Below are 13794 nucleotides of genomic sequence, written 5' to 3' on the forward strand. Positions count from 1 at the left end.
CCTAAGTTATTATTGGCGTTGCACTTTTCACATGAAAATGGGACCACGCAGGGCAACTTTTTGACTATTTTTTAATATTATTTTATTATTAGTACATTTATAATATAATATGAAAGTGAGCTCGCTCTGGGAAGTGAAACACTATTGTAGGGATGTAGAGTAAATAGTAAAAGAATTGCAAATTTGATGATGTGGAATTGAGACTCATTTTTTAGAGTGAGAGAGTATTGCATGGATAAAGATAACATAAGAGTATCCATACTAATGCATTCTTATTGGTTTTTGTCGGCCCAAAAAACTAGGGTTTGGTTTGTTTATTGATGTGGAAGATGATTTTTAGGCAAAACACAAGATTTTGTCAGCAATTAAAAAAAAAAAAAAACCATTGTCGCTCCTGCGGGCGCGTGTTTTTCACGCTTGCCAGCTGGCGGCCACTCTGAAGAAGAAAGGTCTTTTGATTTTTTTTTTTTTTAAAGTTTTACAGACTTTTGTATTTTTTTTTTCCCTTGTTCTCTCTTCTAGTGGCACATAAAAAATCACAAAAAGTCTTGGACATATGTAGATGCTCTAATGGAGACATGAAAAATGATAAAAAAAAAAAAGTATATGGTTAATTAATGAACTTAACGATTAAGTTTTTTTTTTTTTAAATGTTATTAGATATAGACATGGTTGCAGTAGGCGCTAAGTGCTAATAAAGCGATAGAGCCTAGCGCCTAGGCGACTAACTAAAAGCAAGAAAAAACAGTGCACATGTGTGATTGTATGTCAACTCGGCCGAATTGAACGAGTTAACTCGGTCCAGTTCGCTGTCAACTCGGCGAGTTAGAGCCGAACGCCTAGACGTTCGTCTAGAGAAGAAATCGCCACAGTCTAGGGGCACCTAATGCATAGACGACTGCCTAGGCCGATTTTTGCAACATGGATATAGATATAGATTTTTGACGTCATAGAAAAAGGAAAGAAATGGTTCCAATATTTTTTGAACGAGAACCTTCTTTTTTATTTTTATTTTTTTTTCAGGAAACATGCTTCACAATTTCACATTGAATTTCTTTACCCATTTTTGGGTGCATAAGTTTTGAGGTGTTATTATTATTTGGTGCGTGGCAGCTGAAATCTTGGAATTTAATCAAAAACATTAGACAAGTCAACAAATACTTTAGCTCGGAAAGCTTCCGGCTTCCGAACTCGTAACAGAAGACAGCGACTTCACCCCCGACGTCAAACCAATTCCTTCCCTCCGTATTCTTCCCCATAACAGATCTGAATTCCCAAACCTGATCTCCCACCAGGAAAAAACCCTCGAATCTGTCATATAATTCCTTCATCTTCTTCTTCAGCTCTTTGGCTCCACCCAGACTCTGGTGAGTTCAATTCTTATGCTTCGCATTCTCCTAATCATGTGATGTATTGGAATCGCAAGATCCCTTTTTATGTTTTTTATTTTTAGTTTTTTGGATATTGTTTCATTTGGTTCTTCGGAAATGAACTTGACTTTATTGAATTAGGTGGAGAGGTGAGGAATTTCTGAGTTGCCAGATCCCGGATAGTTTGGATTACTATTTAGGGCTGCTCGTGGGGTTTTATTTCAGTGAGATTCGAGCTGCGAGGGGTTGATTGGGGACTGGGAATGTTGATCGAGCCGATGGATATATGGCTCTGAGATGGTAGAAAGTGAGCTTCCTTTACAGAAGCTTGAGGTTGGTCAGAGTGAGGGCAGCTTTAGTGAGCATCCCGTGTCGGTTTTCCGTAGGGATCCTTCCTTCTCCGGCTGGTTCGATGAGAATGGAGCGTTCCATTCACCTCAACTGGGGGATGTGAATAGTGGTGCTGAGGATTCGGATTTTGAATTGCCTCACCTTCATCATAGTGAAAGTGAGATAGGAAATGGATCTTTAGAGGCAGAGAGACACCAGGTAAGAGGTACATTTTGGGAAAGAATGACACGTGGTGTTGACTTTGGTGATGTGTCTGCAAGACATGGGAAAGAGAGTTATGTGCCATTTGATGTAGAGCATGGTTCTAAAGATGGTCGGAGTTCGGATTCATCACCGGACGAGAAATTTGTAAACTATCACAACACATCAAGGCCGTTTTCCAGAAGTCCTATTTCGGTTGCTGATGTGCTGAAGACACTGTTCTTTATACTTGTTTGGTATACTTTCAGTACAATTTTGACATTGTAAGTTTCTCCCTTGCCTGGATAATGACAACGTTTTAAGTGTTTCTTCTTGCCTGGTGTATTGAAACTCTGAAAATCATTTATTTTTCGTCTTATTCTCTCTTTGCATGGGACAGGTATAATAAAACACTTCTAGGGGATCATTTAGGGAAGTTCCCTGCTCCCCTACTTATGAATACTGTCCATTTTACAATGCAAGCTATTTTGGCTAATGCAATAACTTGGATTTGGTCTGAAAGATATAAGCCAACTATACCAATGTCATGGAGAGACTATTTCTTGAGAGGTAACTTTTCTCCTTTATTTGTTTTTGCTAATACTGTGCTCAGGATTTATTCTCCTCTGAATCTTGACCTTCCATTTCCCTTGCATTTTTTTTTTCCACTTCTGATAATTATTTTAATAATTTTCTAATAACTAATGCTACACACGGACATCTCTTTTCACAGTTGTACCAACAGCTCTTGCCACTGCATTAGATGTTAACTTGAGCAATGAATCTCTTGTTTTCATCACGGTTACATTTGCCACCATGGTTGGTCATTATTTCCTCTTTATATATATTTACTGATGGTATTTACTTGGAATTGTCATACTGCAATTATGTACTAAATTTTGACTGCACCTTTTCCCATCAAGGACATGCGAGTAACTATCTTTATGTGCAATGTTCTTTGGACATTCCAATTTATAGCAAATGTACTGAAGATGTAAAAAGGAGTTTATCTGAAGCAAGCATTTCTGCTACATTTGAACTCTTCATTGGACATTCCATTTAATAGCAAATAGAGAGGAATAGTGAAGAGACTTATTGACATCCATATACAACCCCTTGAAAGAAAAAAATTTAAAACTTCTGTTTTTCTATTGTTTAGGGGGCGTATATTTGAAAGAGTTTTTCAGGTAATATAACATTCCTAGAAATCTCACATAATCTAAACATTTATATTGGGAATGAGATTCCTATGAATGTGACAGAAAAAAAAAAAAAAAAAAAAACTAAAAACCAAGTTTGAAATCTTATTCCGTTGAACCAAAAAGGCAAACATTACAGGGCTTATATGATATAACTTCAACCAAACATTACTTTAGTTGTTTATTTCCCTTATTGGTTATAGAGGGGTAGAAAAGAGATTGTGGATTTGACTAGAGTGATGTTTCTCTCTCTAGCCTGGTAAAAGGATGCTGAAAGTACAGTGGATGGAAGTAAAAAATGGATCAGGGTGGCAGCATAACTATAAAAACAATAACATTATGATAAAATTGTATTTCTGCATTTTATTTGGGTCTTTATTATATGATCTTAGTCATCTATAAATGATTAAACTCATTAATGGAAATCTGTTATGCTTCTGTTGCAGTGTAAATCAGCAGCACCAATATTCCTGCTGTTTTTTGCCTTTGCTTTCAGGTAATTTCTTACCCATGTTATTAAAGAACTATGTATATTTAAACTTCATTTGTCATTATACTAGTGTAAGTAACTGATTTTATATTTGTCATAAAATATGCGAAACAGTATGTTAATCTAAAAGTTACTCTTTCTGCATTTTATGTTGTAAGTTTAGCAAGATTTACCCCCCTCCCTCCCTTCCCATGGAAGAGCATTTGTTTTGTGAAAGAAGAGGCGTTGCTTATATACAAAGGATTTATATATATATATATATATATATATATATATATATATATATATATATATATATATATATATATATATATATATATGATTATTATATTCTCTCTGAAGCAAGTCCAATTAGTGCACCACTGAGAGAGTATGTATCTAATAAATGTCACCAAATCCACACATATCACTCTCATATTTTATATGACAAGTGATGCTGATTCTTTCCTCATTTTTAAATATATTTTTCAAATGACCTTGTGATTCAGTCCACACTGATTGAAAGCATGCGATTGTAATATGATTAGAATGAACTTTTTCTTAAGTTTGCATTTTATATTTCCTATGATAGTCTACCTAACCTAAAACTCTCTATGGAAGGTTGGAGTCTCCAAGTTTTAAACTGTTCGGAATCATCTTAATTATCTCAGTTGGAATATTGTTGACGGGTATGCAGCTTCTCCTTCATCAATTTATTATAAGCATATTTTATTAGGATTTGACATTCTTATTACTGAACATTTGTTTCCTTATGTATTGCCAACAAAATAAGTTCCAATTATTACTTCCAAATTTCCAATGCTATCTGATTAATGTCATGGTCATCCGGAAGTTATTATGTATTTTTATCTATTAATCTTAATCAATTCAATTTTTTTTTTGATCAAGTTAAATGGATAATAAAGTAATTACAATCTACTTTAACTTCCACAGGTTTTCTTTGTTTTGTTCTTCCTTTTTTTCCTTCTCTGTGTGTGTGTGGATTGTGGCCTTGTGGGGGGCTTAAATAAGTAACAAGTTACTCTTAAGCATTTAAAATAATTAACACTCCAGTTTTCAAGAAGTGGACAAGCTTAAGCAGTTAAGCTGCTCACCTATAGGATGAGTGAAGTTCTCTTGATGGTTTATTACTGTTTTATGAATGACACCCTTATTGCATTGGGTGTAGAAACAATGCTGAGCTTATGCTAACTTCTTTAAAAAGTGAAGGTTGGATCATCTTTCTTTTTTCTCATTTCATGATTATCTTGTGACTTCTAATCTTTTGATGCGTATATGGCCTTTCTTCTATGCAACCCGTGTATCAATTATAGATTGTATTGATTTCTGTATGTGTTATTTCAAATATCCCATGCCCATCTAACATTCTGACACATCTGGCATAGTTTTGTATAAAAAATCCATGCTTCTTTTCTCTCTTCCTTTTCCATGGCATAGTACATTAGTACACTTTGAACTATCTATATTTTGTGTCCATCTTGTAATATCAATGTTGTTAAGAATACTAAGTTGGAAGGTCTCTTGGGTGGCAATGGACCAGTGGACCACCACCTGTTGGTAAGGTGGAAGCTACATCTGTTAAGCTAGTAGAATAATGGGGGAAGATACACACACTTTTGCATGGGACAAGATACATTACGTAATTACTAGATTAACTTGATTGAAATCTGGCAAAAGTCTAGTATTTATAGGCTATGAAATTCCCAGAGACTTAACTATCAAATGCTAAAAGGTGCATTGAAATATAACCAATTCTTTACACATTTGATACATGTCTTATATTTCAGTAAGTAATGAGATAATTTAGTTTAGCACTTAACAATTTTGCTGCCTCTTTCTGTTTGTGGTTTATGGTTATCTCTAACTTGTATCCTTCATTCTTGCAGTTGCAAAGGAAACGGAGTTTCAGTTTTGGGGTTTCATCTTAGTTATGCTTGCTGCTTTTATGTCTGGGTTTCGATGGACAATGACGCAGATACTTCTGCAGGTATGGTACTTCTAATCTTATTTGCAGGTCTGGAGAATTTATTTAATATCCAAAACAAATAGGTGACTTACATTGTCTATTTGTTTTCCTGGCTCCTATTTTCCATCCCACTGGTGTATGCTGATGTAAAACTGGCGTAAAAAGAAAGAAACCTATGGTAAGGGACATCAACATCTTTTTATCCTCCTTTTGTTTACATCAGAGACATCAGCATCCAATGCCCCTTCATACTTACTGATTTTTTGTGCATGTGAGCATGTCTATGAGGATAGAGATTGTTATTTCTTGGGTTCACCCAGTTATTTACTCTGTATTTATTTGTACAGTTGTATATAGTTTTACTTCATGTTATTTACCGGATTAGGAGTTAGTTATTCACCATTTTTTGAAGAAAAGCTGAACTGCTTACATTGATTTATTCCAGGTCTGAAAAATCCGCTTACCCTAATGAGCTATGTTACTCCAGTGATGGCTCTTTCAACTGCACTGCTCTCGCTTTTTTTGGATCCATGGCATGAATTCAGTAAGAGCCATCACTTCAATAGCTCATGGCATATCACCAGAAGTTGTTTACTGATGCTTTTTGGTGGAACTCTGGCTTTCTTTATGGTATGAATTCTGGATTCGGAGATTTGAATTTAGTTTGTTGATCCTCCAAAGTTCCAATATTTTAATGGTGGCCTCCTTTTATATCTAAAAAAAGATAGGGCCTGTCAAAATAAAATATTTAATGTAATATTATTCATTTGTTACTAAAGTCTTCCCAAACAGATATTATGATATTATGCAGAGCTCAACAATCAACTCTTAGAATTTTTTATTTTTATTTTTTCATATATGTATTTCTTTTTTCCTTATATGAACAGATTTGTTGCAGGTGTTGACAGAATTTATTCTTGTATCTGTTACAAGTGCAGTTACGGTGACAATAGCGGGAGTTGTCAAGGAGGCTGTTACTATTTTGGTATGAACTGAGATACTGATTATATACAGTAATATTCTCCTTTGTTGAAGTTCATTGCTTTTTGTATGAAACTGACCAGCAATTAACTCTCTGGCATCTTCAGGTTGCTGTATTTTACTTTCATGATGAATTTACCTGGTTGAAAGGGCTTGGTCTTGGAACAATTATGGTTGGTGTCAGCTTGTTTAACTGGTACAAGTAAGTAACAAGACATTGATATTAGAGGAAGCTGTGAACTTGTTATTCTTCCCTCCTTGTTGATGAAGTAAAAACCATTTGTTTCTTATCTATTTAGTAGAAGATATAGATTCACTGTTTGCAAAGGAAACCTTATTGGTTTCATTTGTAGAGGAAGTCTAGTCTTCACTTTGTCATTCTTGATTGTTCTTATGGCTTCTCAAGTCACGATTGAGATGATTATGAATTGCTGGATGGCTTGTATTTATCAGGTACAAGAAATTACAAAAGGGTCACTCGAGTGAAGAAGATGAAATAGAAGGGTCGGTTACTAAAAATGCCACCAAGTATGTCATTCTTGAAGAAATGGATGATCAAGAAGATGATGGGCCTTGACTTCTCTGTACCACTTTTATTTTGATTGGTGAACTCGAGTGAGTTCTTACCTTGTTTGATTGTTTTAATGTCATTATTTTTGTTATTTGATTGATCCTTTGTCTTTTTAGTGCAGTGTTGGTGACTGACAAAACTGACCAGTCTGCTCTGCTTGATGTATTAGTAGATAGATTGGTGCATGCATATTCCGGGACAATCCTACCTGGGAGTGGGCCGCTGCTCTGCATAGATAGTTCTCGTGATCTCTGCCTGCCTTTGAAAGTGGAGGATAGTTTTATGTGTATGAAGTGAATAGCCCCAGTTTTGTGTGACATATCATCACATATACTACATATATTCAATTGGCTGTATATCTCTGCATTCTGAATCAAATCACCCTCACAATTTTACCTCTTTTCTGATTCATATACAAATTCTTGCTAAAATGGATGATGCGTATAGGAAGGAAAAAACATAAGTTTGTTCTACCATTATAACTTGAGTTTCTCATTGTTTTACTACTATATACGAATGGGTGATATTACCAAAAAAAAAAAAAACACTAAAATAATTAATGTATAGCATTGGGCTTGCATAGATTAGGTTGCATCATTAATTCATGTTGGATGAATGTAAGGGCGGAGCTTACTACTATTCTGTTGTTAAATAAATGGAATTTCTCCTTATCAAGAGAAGAGCAGAGCAGATGGAGGAATGATATAATATTTAAAATAATAAATAAAACACCACACAGACAGACAATCTTGGTTACATGATTTGGTGCATTATCGCAGGTTTGTTTGAAAAGAGAAGTTACGCTTTTAATTAGAGAATGAATTGCATGTTAATTCCAAAAACTAAACAAGCAATCCAGTCTCCTGTTGTGTATTCGAAAAAAGTAATTTTATATGTACCTTTGATTGTTTAATATAATAGGGGTCATGATTTTTATTTATTTATTTTCTTCTAATAAAATTTAAACACTTGAGACTAGATTACAAAATCTAGTCTCAATCCCAACTTTTACTCATGCTAAGTAATATTTTTGATTTGATTCCAAAATTGAATGAGCCGCAAAGGAAGACTAGATTGGTAGACTTGACTTAATAACTAGCCGCAGAGGAAGACATGTGAGACTTGTGAGCTTGGTTTGGTTTCCTACCCATTACGGAGTATTATTTATTATATTGTTGCTCCTCCAATCCTTTGATTACACATACACACACACAATAATGGTTTCCCCAACCCAATCATCATTACTACGTATCCTTGCAGCAGCGCAAGCTCTCCTACTACTACTAGTACAGTAGTACTTATCCTTTGTTCGCAATCTACCCGGGGGCAACCGCTTGCGGAGTATAATATTGGCAACTCGTCCTCTATTATTTCCTGGACCAACAGTAATAGTAACTACTCCTATGTCGCAAATTATTTAGATGGAGTTAGATTATCCAGGGTTATCCTGTTCAGACAAATCACTTCTTCTACGAGCCTCGCATGTGGCCTAATCTGTGATGACTTGGACACTACATGCCTCTTCGGTGTCCTTTTTTACAACTCGACTGAACAGTACGAGTATCTAATTTGGTCTGCTATCCAGAAGCGAACTGTGACAGTAAATGCAAGCGTGGAACTGAGGCGAGATGGAGGGTTGTTTCTGATGGAGTCTGATGGATCCCTGGTTTGGTCCACGCACACCAATACCAATGTCTCCGGTTTGAAATTGACGGAGAATGGAAATCTTGTCATTTTTGGACAAAATAATAATCAAACCATTTGGCAGTCTTTTGATTATCCACTGGACATTATACCACCTTGGCAAGGGCAAATAAAAAATCTGAGGCCAATGGAGCTTATCAGAGGCAGCATATCAACTTCAAACTATGGACAAGGTTAGCTAGTTAGCTAGTGTTCATTCTTTTTTGTAGCTTTTGAAGGACTGAAAGTCAAAATGAATTCAATCTAATCTTTGAATATATATATATATAAAAGATCATATGAGAACACCTGCTTAGGTGAGAAGTATCCATTTAATATTTTTTAATGGTCTAATTAGATTAAGTGTGTGCGAATGCGCATTAAATGTGTGCAAACGCGATTAAGTGTGCTTGCACACATTTAATGCGCGTTCGCACACACTTAATCTAATCTATTTCATTAAAAAAATATTAGATTGATGCACATGATGTGTTCTCATATTCTCACCTAAGTACATGTTCTCACTGGACCCTACCATATATATATATATATAGGCTTTCCGTGCTGTTGTGCGATTGACGCATATTGAACATTAAAATGACGCACTTTAAGTACACAAACCACGTACCTTAAGCATACAAACAAAGCATCTTAAAATACAAATCATGCACCTAAGATTTTAAAATGGCTCACCTTAAGTTTCATACAACTGACGCATCTTAAACATACAAATAACGCACTTTAAATTTCAACAACTACTCATATTAAGCACAAATTCACGCACCTTAAGTTTCAACAACTACTCACATTAAGCACACAACCCGCGTATCTTAAACACAAAACTCACGCACCTTAATTTTGACCTAGATGCAAAATTACCAAATTGCCACCGATTTTTTTTATAATAATTCTAAACGTTGATTTAAGCAAGATCAATGGCTCAGATTTAATCGCACAACTGTACATGAGTGCACCAACCGCATTTGAACATAATTCTATATATATAGAGCCGTCCTAGAGGAGTAGGCAGGCTGGGCACCTGCTCAGGGCCCGCCTCTAGAGGAGACCCATAAGCCATAAGATATATATATATATATATATATATATATATATATATATATATATATATATATATAATAGTTAGTATATATTAAAATAAATTGGATTAATTGTTGTATTGTTGTTTAGGAATCCTAAATTTCTAATTATATCCTATTGTTGTTTAAGAGTTGGGAATTAGAAATTTTGTTTGAATTTTAATTCTAATTTTTATGTGTACATCTATCATCACTTTAATTATACTCGCATACTTTAATGATAAGCAGCAGTTTTTGTGTGGTAAATTCTTCAGATTGGGTTCCATTATCTGTAGTTCTCCTGTTCCGTGAAATCAACATTAATGATTATGGTGGGATGTATGCGTGTGGCTTAATCTGTTATAACTTAGGCACTACCTGCCTCTTCGGTGTCCTCTTACTCCATCAACGCCTTGATCTCCAGGATAATATGGATCCGGATATACCCAATGAATTAAACTTGGATTACCAGAGTCTAGTTTGGTCTGCTAACCGGAACCATCCTGTCACAGTAAATGCAAGCGTGGAACTGAGGCCAGATGGAGGGTTGTTGTTGATGGACTCTAATGGAACAGTGGTTGAGTGGCCAGTTTGATGACTACACGGATTTAGAAAGTTGTGAAGAGGCATGCTTAAGGAACTGCTCCTGCAAAGCAGCTCATTTTAATGGTTCTTCAGAAGGATACTGTTTATTGCTGAATGAAGTTCTCTCCCTTGTGACCGGGACAAGCAACAACGTTGTTTATCTAAAGGTGCAAAATTCGTCCACCCTACATACTCATCCATGGATTCAGCAGAGGCATGCCAAGACCATTTTGGGGACTACTGGTGCCTTCAAAGAAGGCAATGGGAATGCTCACCTTGCATCTCCTGAAAAATGACAACTTTCTTTGTTACTCAATACTTCATAATAATAGGAATTGATATGTGATCTGAATTAGTTTTTTAGTTATAACTATATTGTGTTGATTGTTATAAGTATATTGTGTTGATAGTTATAAGTAAAATGTATTACAAGTGTAAGTAACAATTTCATATAGTGCATGTAAAATGTATTGCAAGTGCAGATAACATGTAATACAGGTGCAAGTAAAATTTACAGTGAGCATCAAAACTAATTTAAGTGCACATAACGTTATAACTAGATGCATCTATAGTTATAAGTAGTTGCACCTAGGTGCATGAATGTTAACAATGTAAAATTACACGCACTTGTATTGTCCATCCCACTGGTGTATGCTGATGTAAAACTGGCGTAAAAAGAAAGAAACCTATGGTAAGGGACATCAACATCTTTTTATCATCTTTTTGTTTACATCAGAGACATCAACATCCAATGACTTCATACTTACTGACTTTTTGTGCATGTGAGCATGTCTATGCAGATACAGATTGTTATTTCTTGGTCTAATCCAGTTATTTATTCCGTATTTATTTGTACAGTTGTATATAGTTTTACTTCATGTTATTTACCGGATTAGGAGTTAGTTATTCACCATTAATTGAAGAAAAGCTGAACTGTTTACATTGATTAATTCCAGGTCTGAAAAATCCGCTTACCCTAATGAGCTACGTTACTCCAGTGATGGCTCTTTCAACGGCACTGCTCTTGCTTTTTTTGGATCCATGGCATGACTTCAGTAAGAGCAATCACTTCAATAGCCCATGGCATATCGCCAGAAGTTGTTTACTGATGCTTTTTAGTGGAGTTCTGGCTTTCTTTATGGTATGAATTCTGGACTTGGATATTTGAATTTAGTTTGTTGATGATCCTCTAAAGTTCCAATATTTTAATGGTGGCCTCCTTTTATATCTAAAAGAAGATAGGACCTGTCAAAATAAAATATTTAGGGGCCGTTTGGTTCACGGAATGTCAGATTACCTTAGGGAATGTTAGATTGCTGGGAATGTTAGATTACTGGGAATGTTAGATTCCTGTGTTTGGTTAAAATTGGGGTATGTAATATAATCATGTTTGGTTTAGGGTTATCTTTTATACACACTATAATATCCTTAACATATTTTCATATATTTTAATAAATTTTAAAATTAAAATAAATAAATAAGATAACGGTATCATATATAATTACATGATTTTAAAATATTAACTCTAAAATTTTGAACTTGAGAAACAAAATTATTTTATATGCTAACATAACATAATAAAAATTAAAAAATATATAATTACATATATATATATATATATATATATATATATATATATATATATATATATATATATATAATAAACTAACATAACCAAGGTTATCTTACATTACCTAAGATTTTGAAGGGAATCACATTCCCTTCAAAATCCTATGTGGAAGGAATGTGACATTCTTTGGGAATGTCACATTCCCTAAGATAATATGAACCAAACACTGTTATGTGAACTTTGGAATGTTACATTCCTTTGGTTATGTTATATAACCTGAACCAAACGCCCCCTTAATGTAATATTATTCATTTGTTACTAAAGTCTTCCCAAACAGATGTTATGCAGAGCACAACAATCAACTCTTACAATTTTTTTTTTTTTTTCCATATATGCATTTCTTTTTTCCTTATATGAACAGATTTGTTGCAGGTGTTGACAGAATTTATTCTTGTATCTGTCACAAGTGCAGTTAAGGTGACAATAGTGGGAGGAGGCTGTTACTATTTTGGTATGAACTGAGATACTGATTATAAACAGTAATTTTCTCCTTTGTTGAAGTTCATTGCTTTTTGTATGAAACTGACCAGCAATTAACTCTCTGGCATCTTCAGGTTGCTGTATTTACTTCCATGATGAATTTACTTGGTTGAAAGGGGGGTTGGTCTTGGAACAATTATGTTGAGTTTGTCTCGGATTAGGAATATGAGTTTGTCTCATACTAGGAGTAGGAGTGAAACGGGTAGACCCTTTGTACAGGGATTAGATACTTATAAATATATTGGTTGTATCTCTAAGGGGTCGTGTCACCACCATTACCATCACTATGAATATAAGAATTGTTTCACTCCTGTGGATGTAGGCATATTGCCGAACCACGTAAATCTTGTCTTATTTACTTTCTGTCATTATTATTGTTTCTTGTTATTGTTAATCTCAACAAATTATGGTTGGTGTCAGCTTGTTTAACTGGTACAAGTAAGTAACAAGACATTGATATTAGAGGAAGCTTTGAACTTGTTATTCTTCCCTCATTGATGAAGTAAAAACTATTTTGATTGGTGAACTCAAGTGAGTTCTTACCTTGTTTGATTGTTTTAATGTCATTATTTTTGTTATTTGATCCTTTTGTCTTTTTAGTGCAGTGTTGGTGACAGACAAAACTGACCATTCTGCTCTGCTTGATGTATTAGTAGATAGATTGGTGCATGCATATTCCGGGACAATCCTACCTGGGAGGGAAGCTAAATTCTCGTCTGCTGCTCTGCATAGATAGTTCTCATGGTTTGCCTGCCTTTGAAAGTGGAGGATAGTTTTATGTGTATGAAGTGAATAGCCCATTTTTGTGTGACATATCATCACATATACTATACATATTCAATTGGCTGTATATCTATCTGCATTCTGAATCAAATCACCCTCGCTCACGAATTTACCTTTTTTCTGATTCATATACAAATTCTTGCTAAAATTGATGATGCTTATAGGAAGAGAAAAAACATAAGTTTGTTCTACACTTCTACCATTATAACTTTAGTTTCTGATTGTTTTACTACTATATATAATACTAGTATTTGTTGATGCACGGTATAAAATTTAAATATTTTTTATTGTTGATAAAATTCAAACATCAATCATTAAAATTAATTATGAAATGTTATTTTTTTTTTTAATAATACTAAATTGGTTGTTATATTAAAACATCACAACATACTATTAACATATATTATTAGGCATTGTGTTATTAGATATCACATGATATTTTAAAATTT

The 13794-nt window shown here is 34.5% G+C and overlaps 2 protein-coding genes across 9 annotated transcripts; both read left to right on the forward strand.

The window, feature by feature from the left end:
• The first annotated feature begins 1104 nt into the window (after positions 1 to 1104).
• LOC109187639 (probable sugar phosphate/phosphate translocator At1g06470) lies at positions 1105 to 13436 on the forward strand. Of its 8 annotated transcripts, none has more exons than XR_002055291.1 (13): positions 1105 to 1367; positions 1512 to 2185; positions 2302 to 2471; positions 2635 to 2720; positions 3547 to 3596; positions 4191 to 4258; positions 5477 to 5577; positions 5722 to 5734; positions 6002 to 6186; positions 6444 to 6541; positions 6645 to 6739; positions 6991 to 7152; positions 7230 to 7539. XR_002055291.1 is itself a non-coding variant. In XM_019337887.1 (13 exons), exons 2-12 carry the CDS (start codon positions 1668 to 1670, stop codon positions 7112 to 7114), a joined length of 1497 nt encoding a protein of 498 aa, XP_019193432.1. In that variant the 5' UTR covers positions 1105 to 1367; positions 1512 to 1667; the 3' UTR covers positions 7115 to 7152; positions 13216 to 13436. The 8 variants fall into 8 exon arrangements, 7 of the variants coding, with proteins under 7 accessions (XP_019193432.1, XP_019193433.1, XP_019193428.1 ...); XM_019337887.1 differs by lacking the exon at positions 7230 to 7539 and adding an exon at positions 13216 to 13436 and having other exon boundaries at positions 6455 to 6541; XM_019337888.1 differs by lacking the exon at positions 7230 to 7539 and adding an exon at positions 13219 to 13436 and having other exon boundaries at positions 6455 to 6541.
• On the forward strand, positions 8366 to 10462 carry LOC109187394. Its single transcript, XM_019337579.1, has 2 exons — positions 8366 to 8985; positions 10143 to 10462. The coding sequence occupies exons 1-2, from the start codon at positions 8754 to 8756 to the stop codon at positions 10460 to 10462; spliced, it is 552 nt and encodes a 183-aa protein (XP_019193124.1). The 5' UTR covers positions 8366 to 8753.
• Positions 13437 to 13794: the final 358 nt, after the last annotated feature.

Source organism: Ipomoea nil, unplaced genomic scaffold, assembly GCF_001879475.1.
Source record: "Ipomoea nil cultivar Tokyo-kokei standard unplaced genomic scaffold, Asagao_1.1 scaffold1421, whole genome shotgun sequence".
Taxonomy (NCBI): domain Eukaryota; kingdom Viridiplantae; phylum Streptophyta; class Magnoliopsida; order Solanales; family Convolvulaceae; genus Ipomoea; species Ipomoea nil.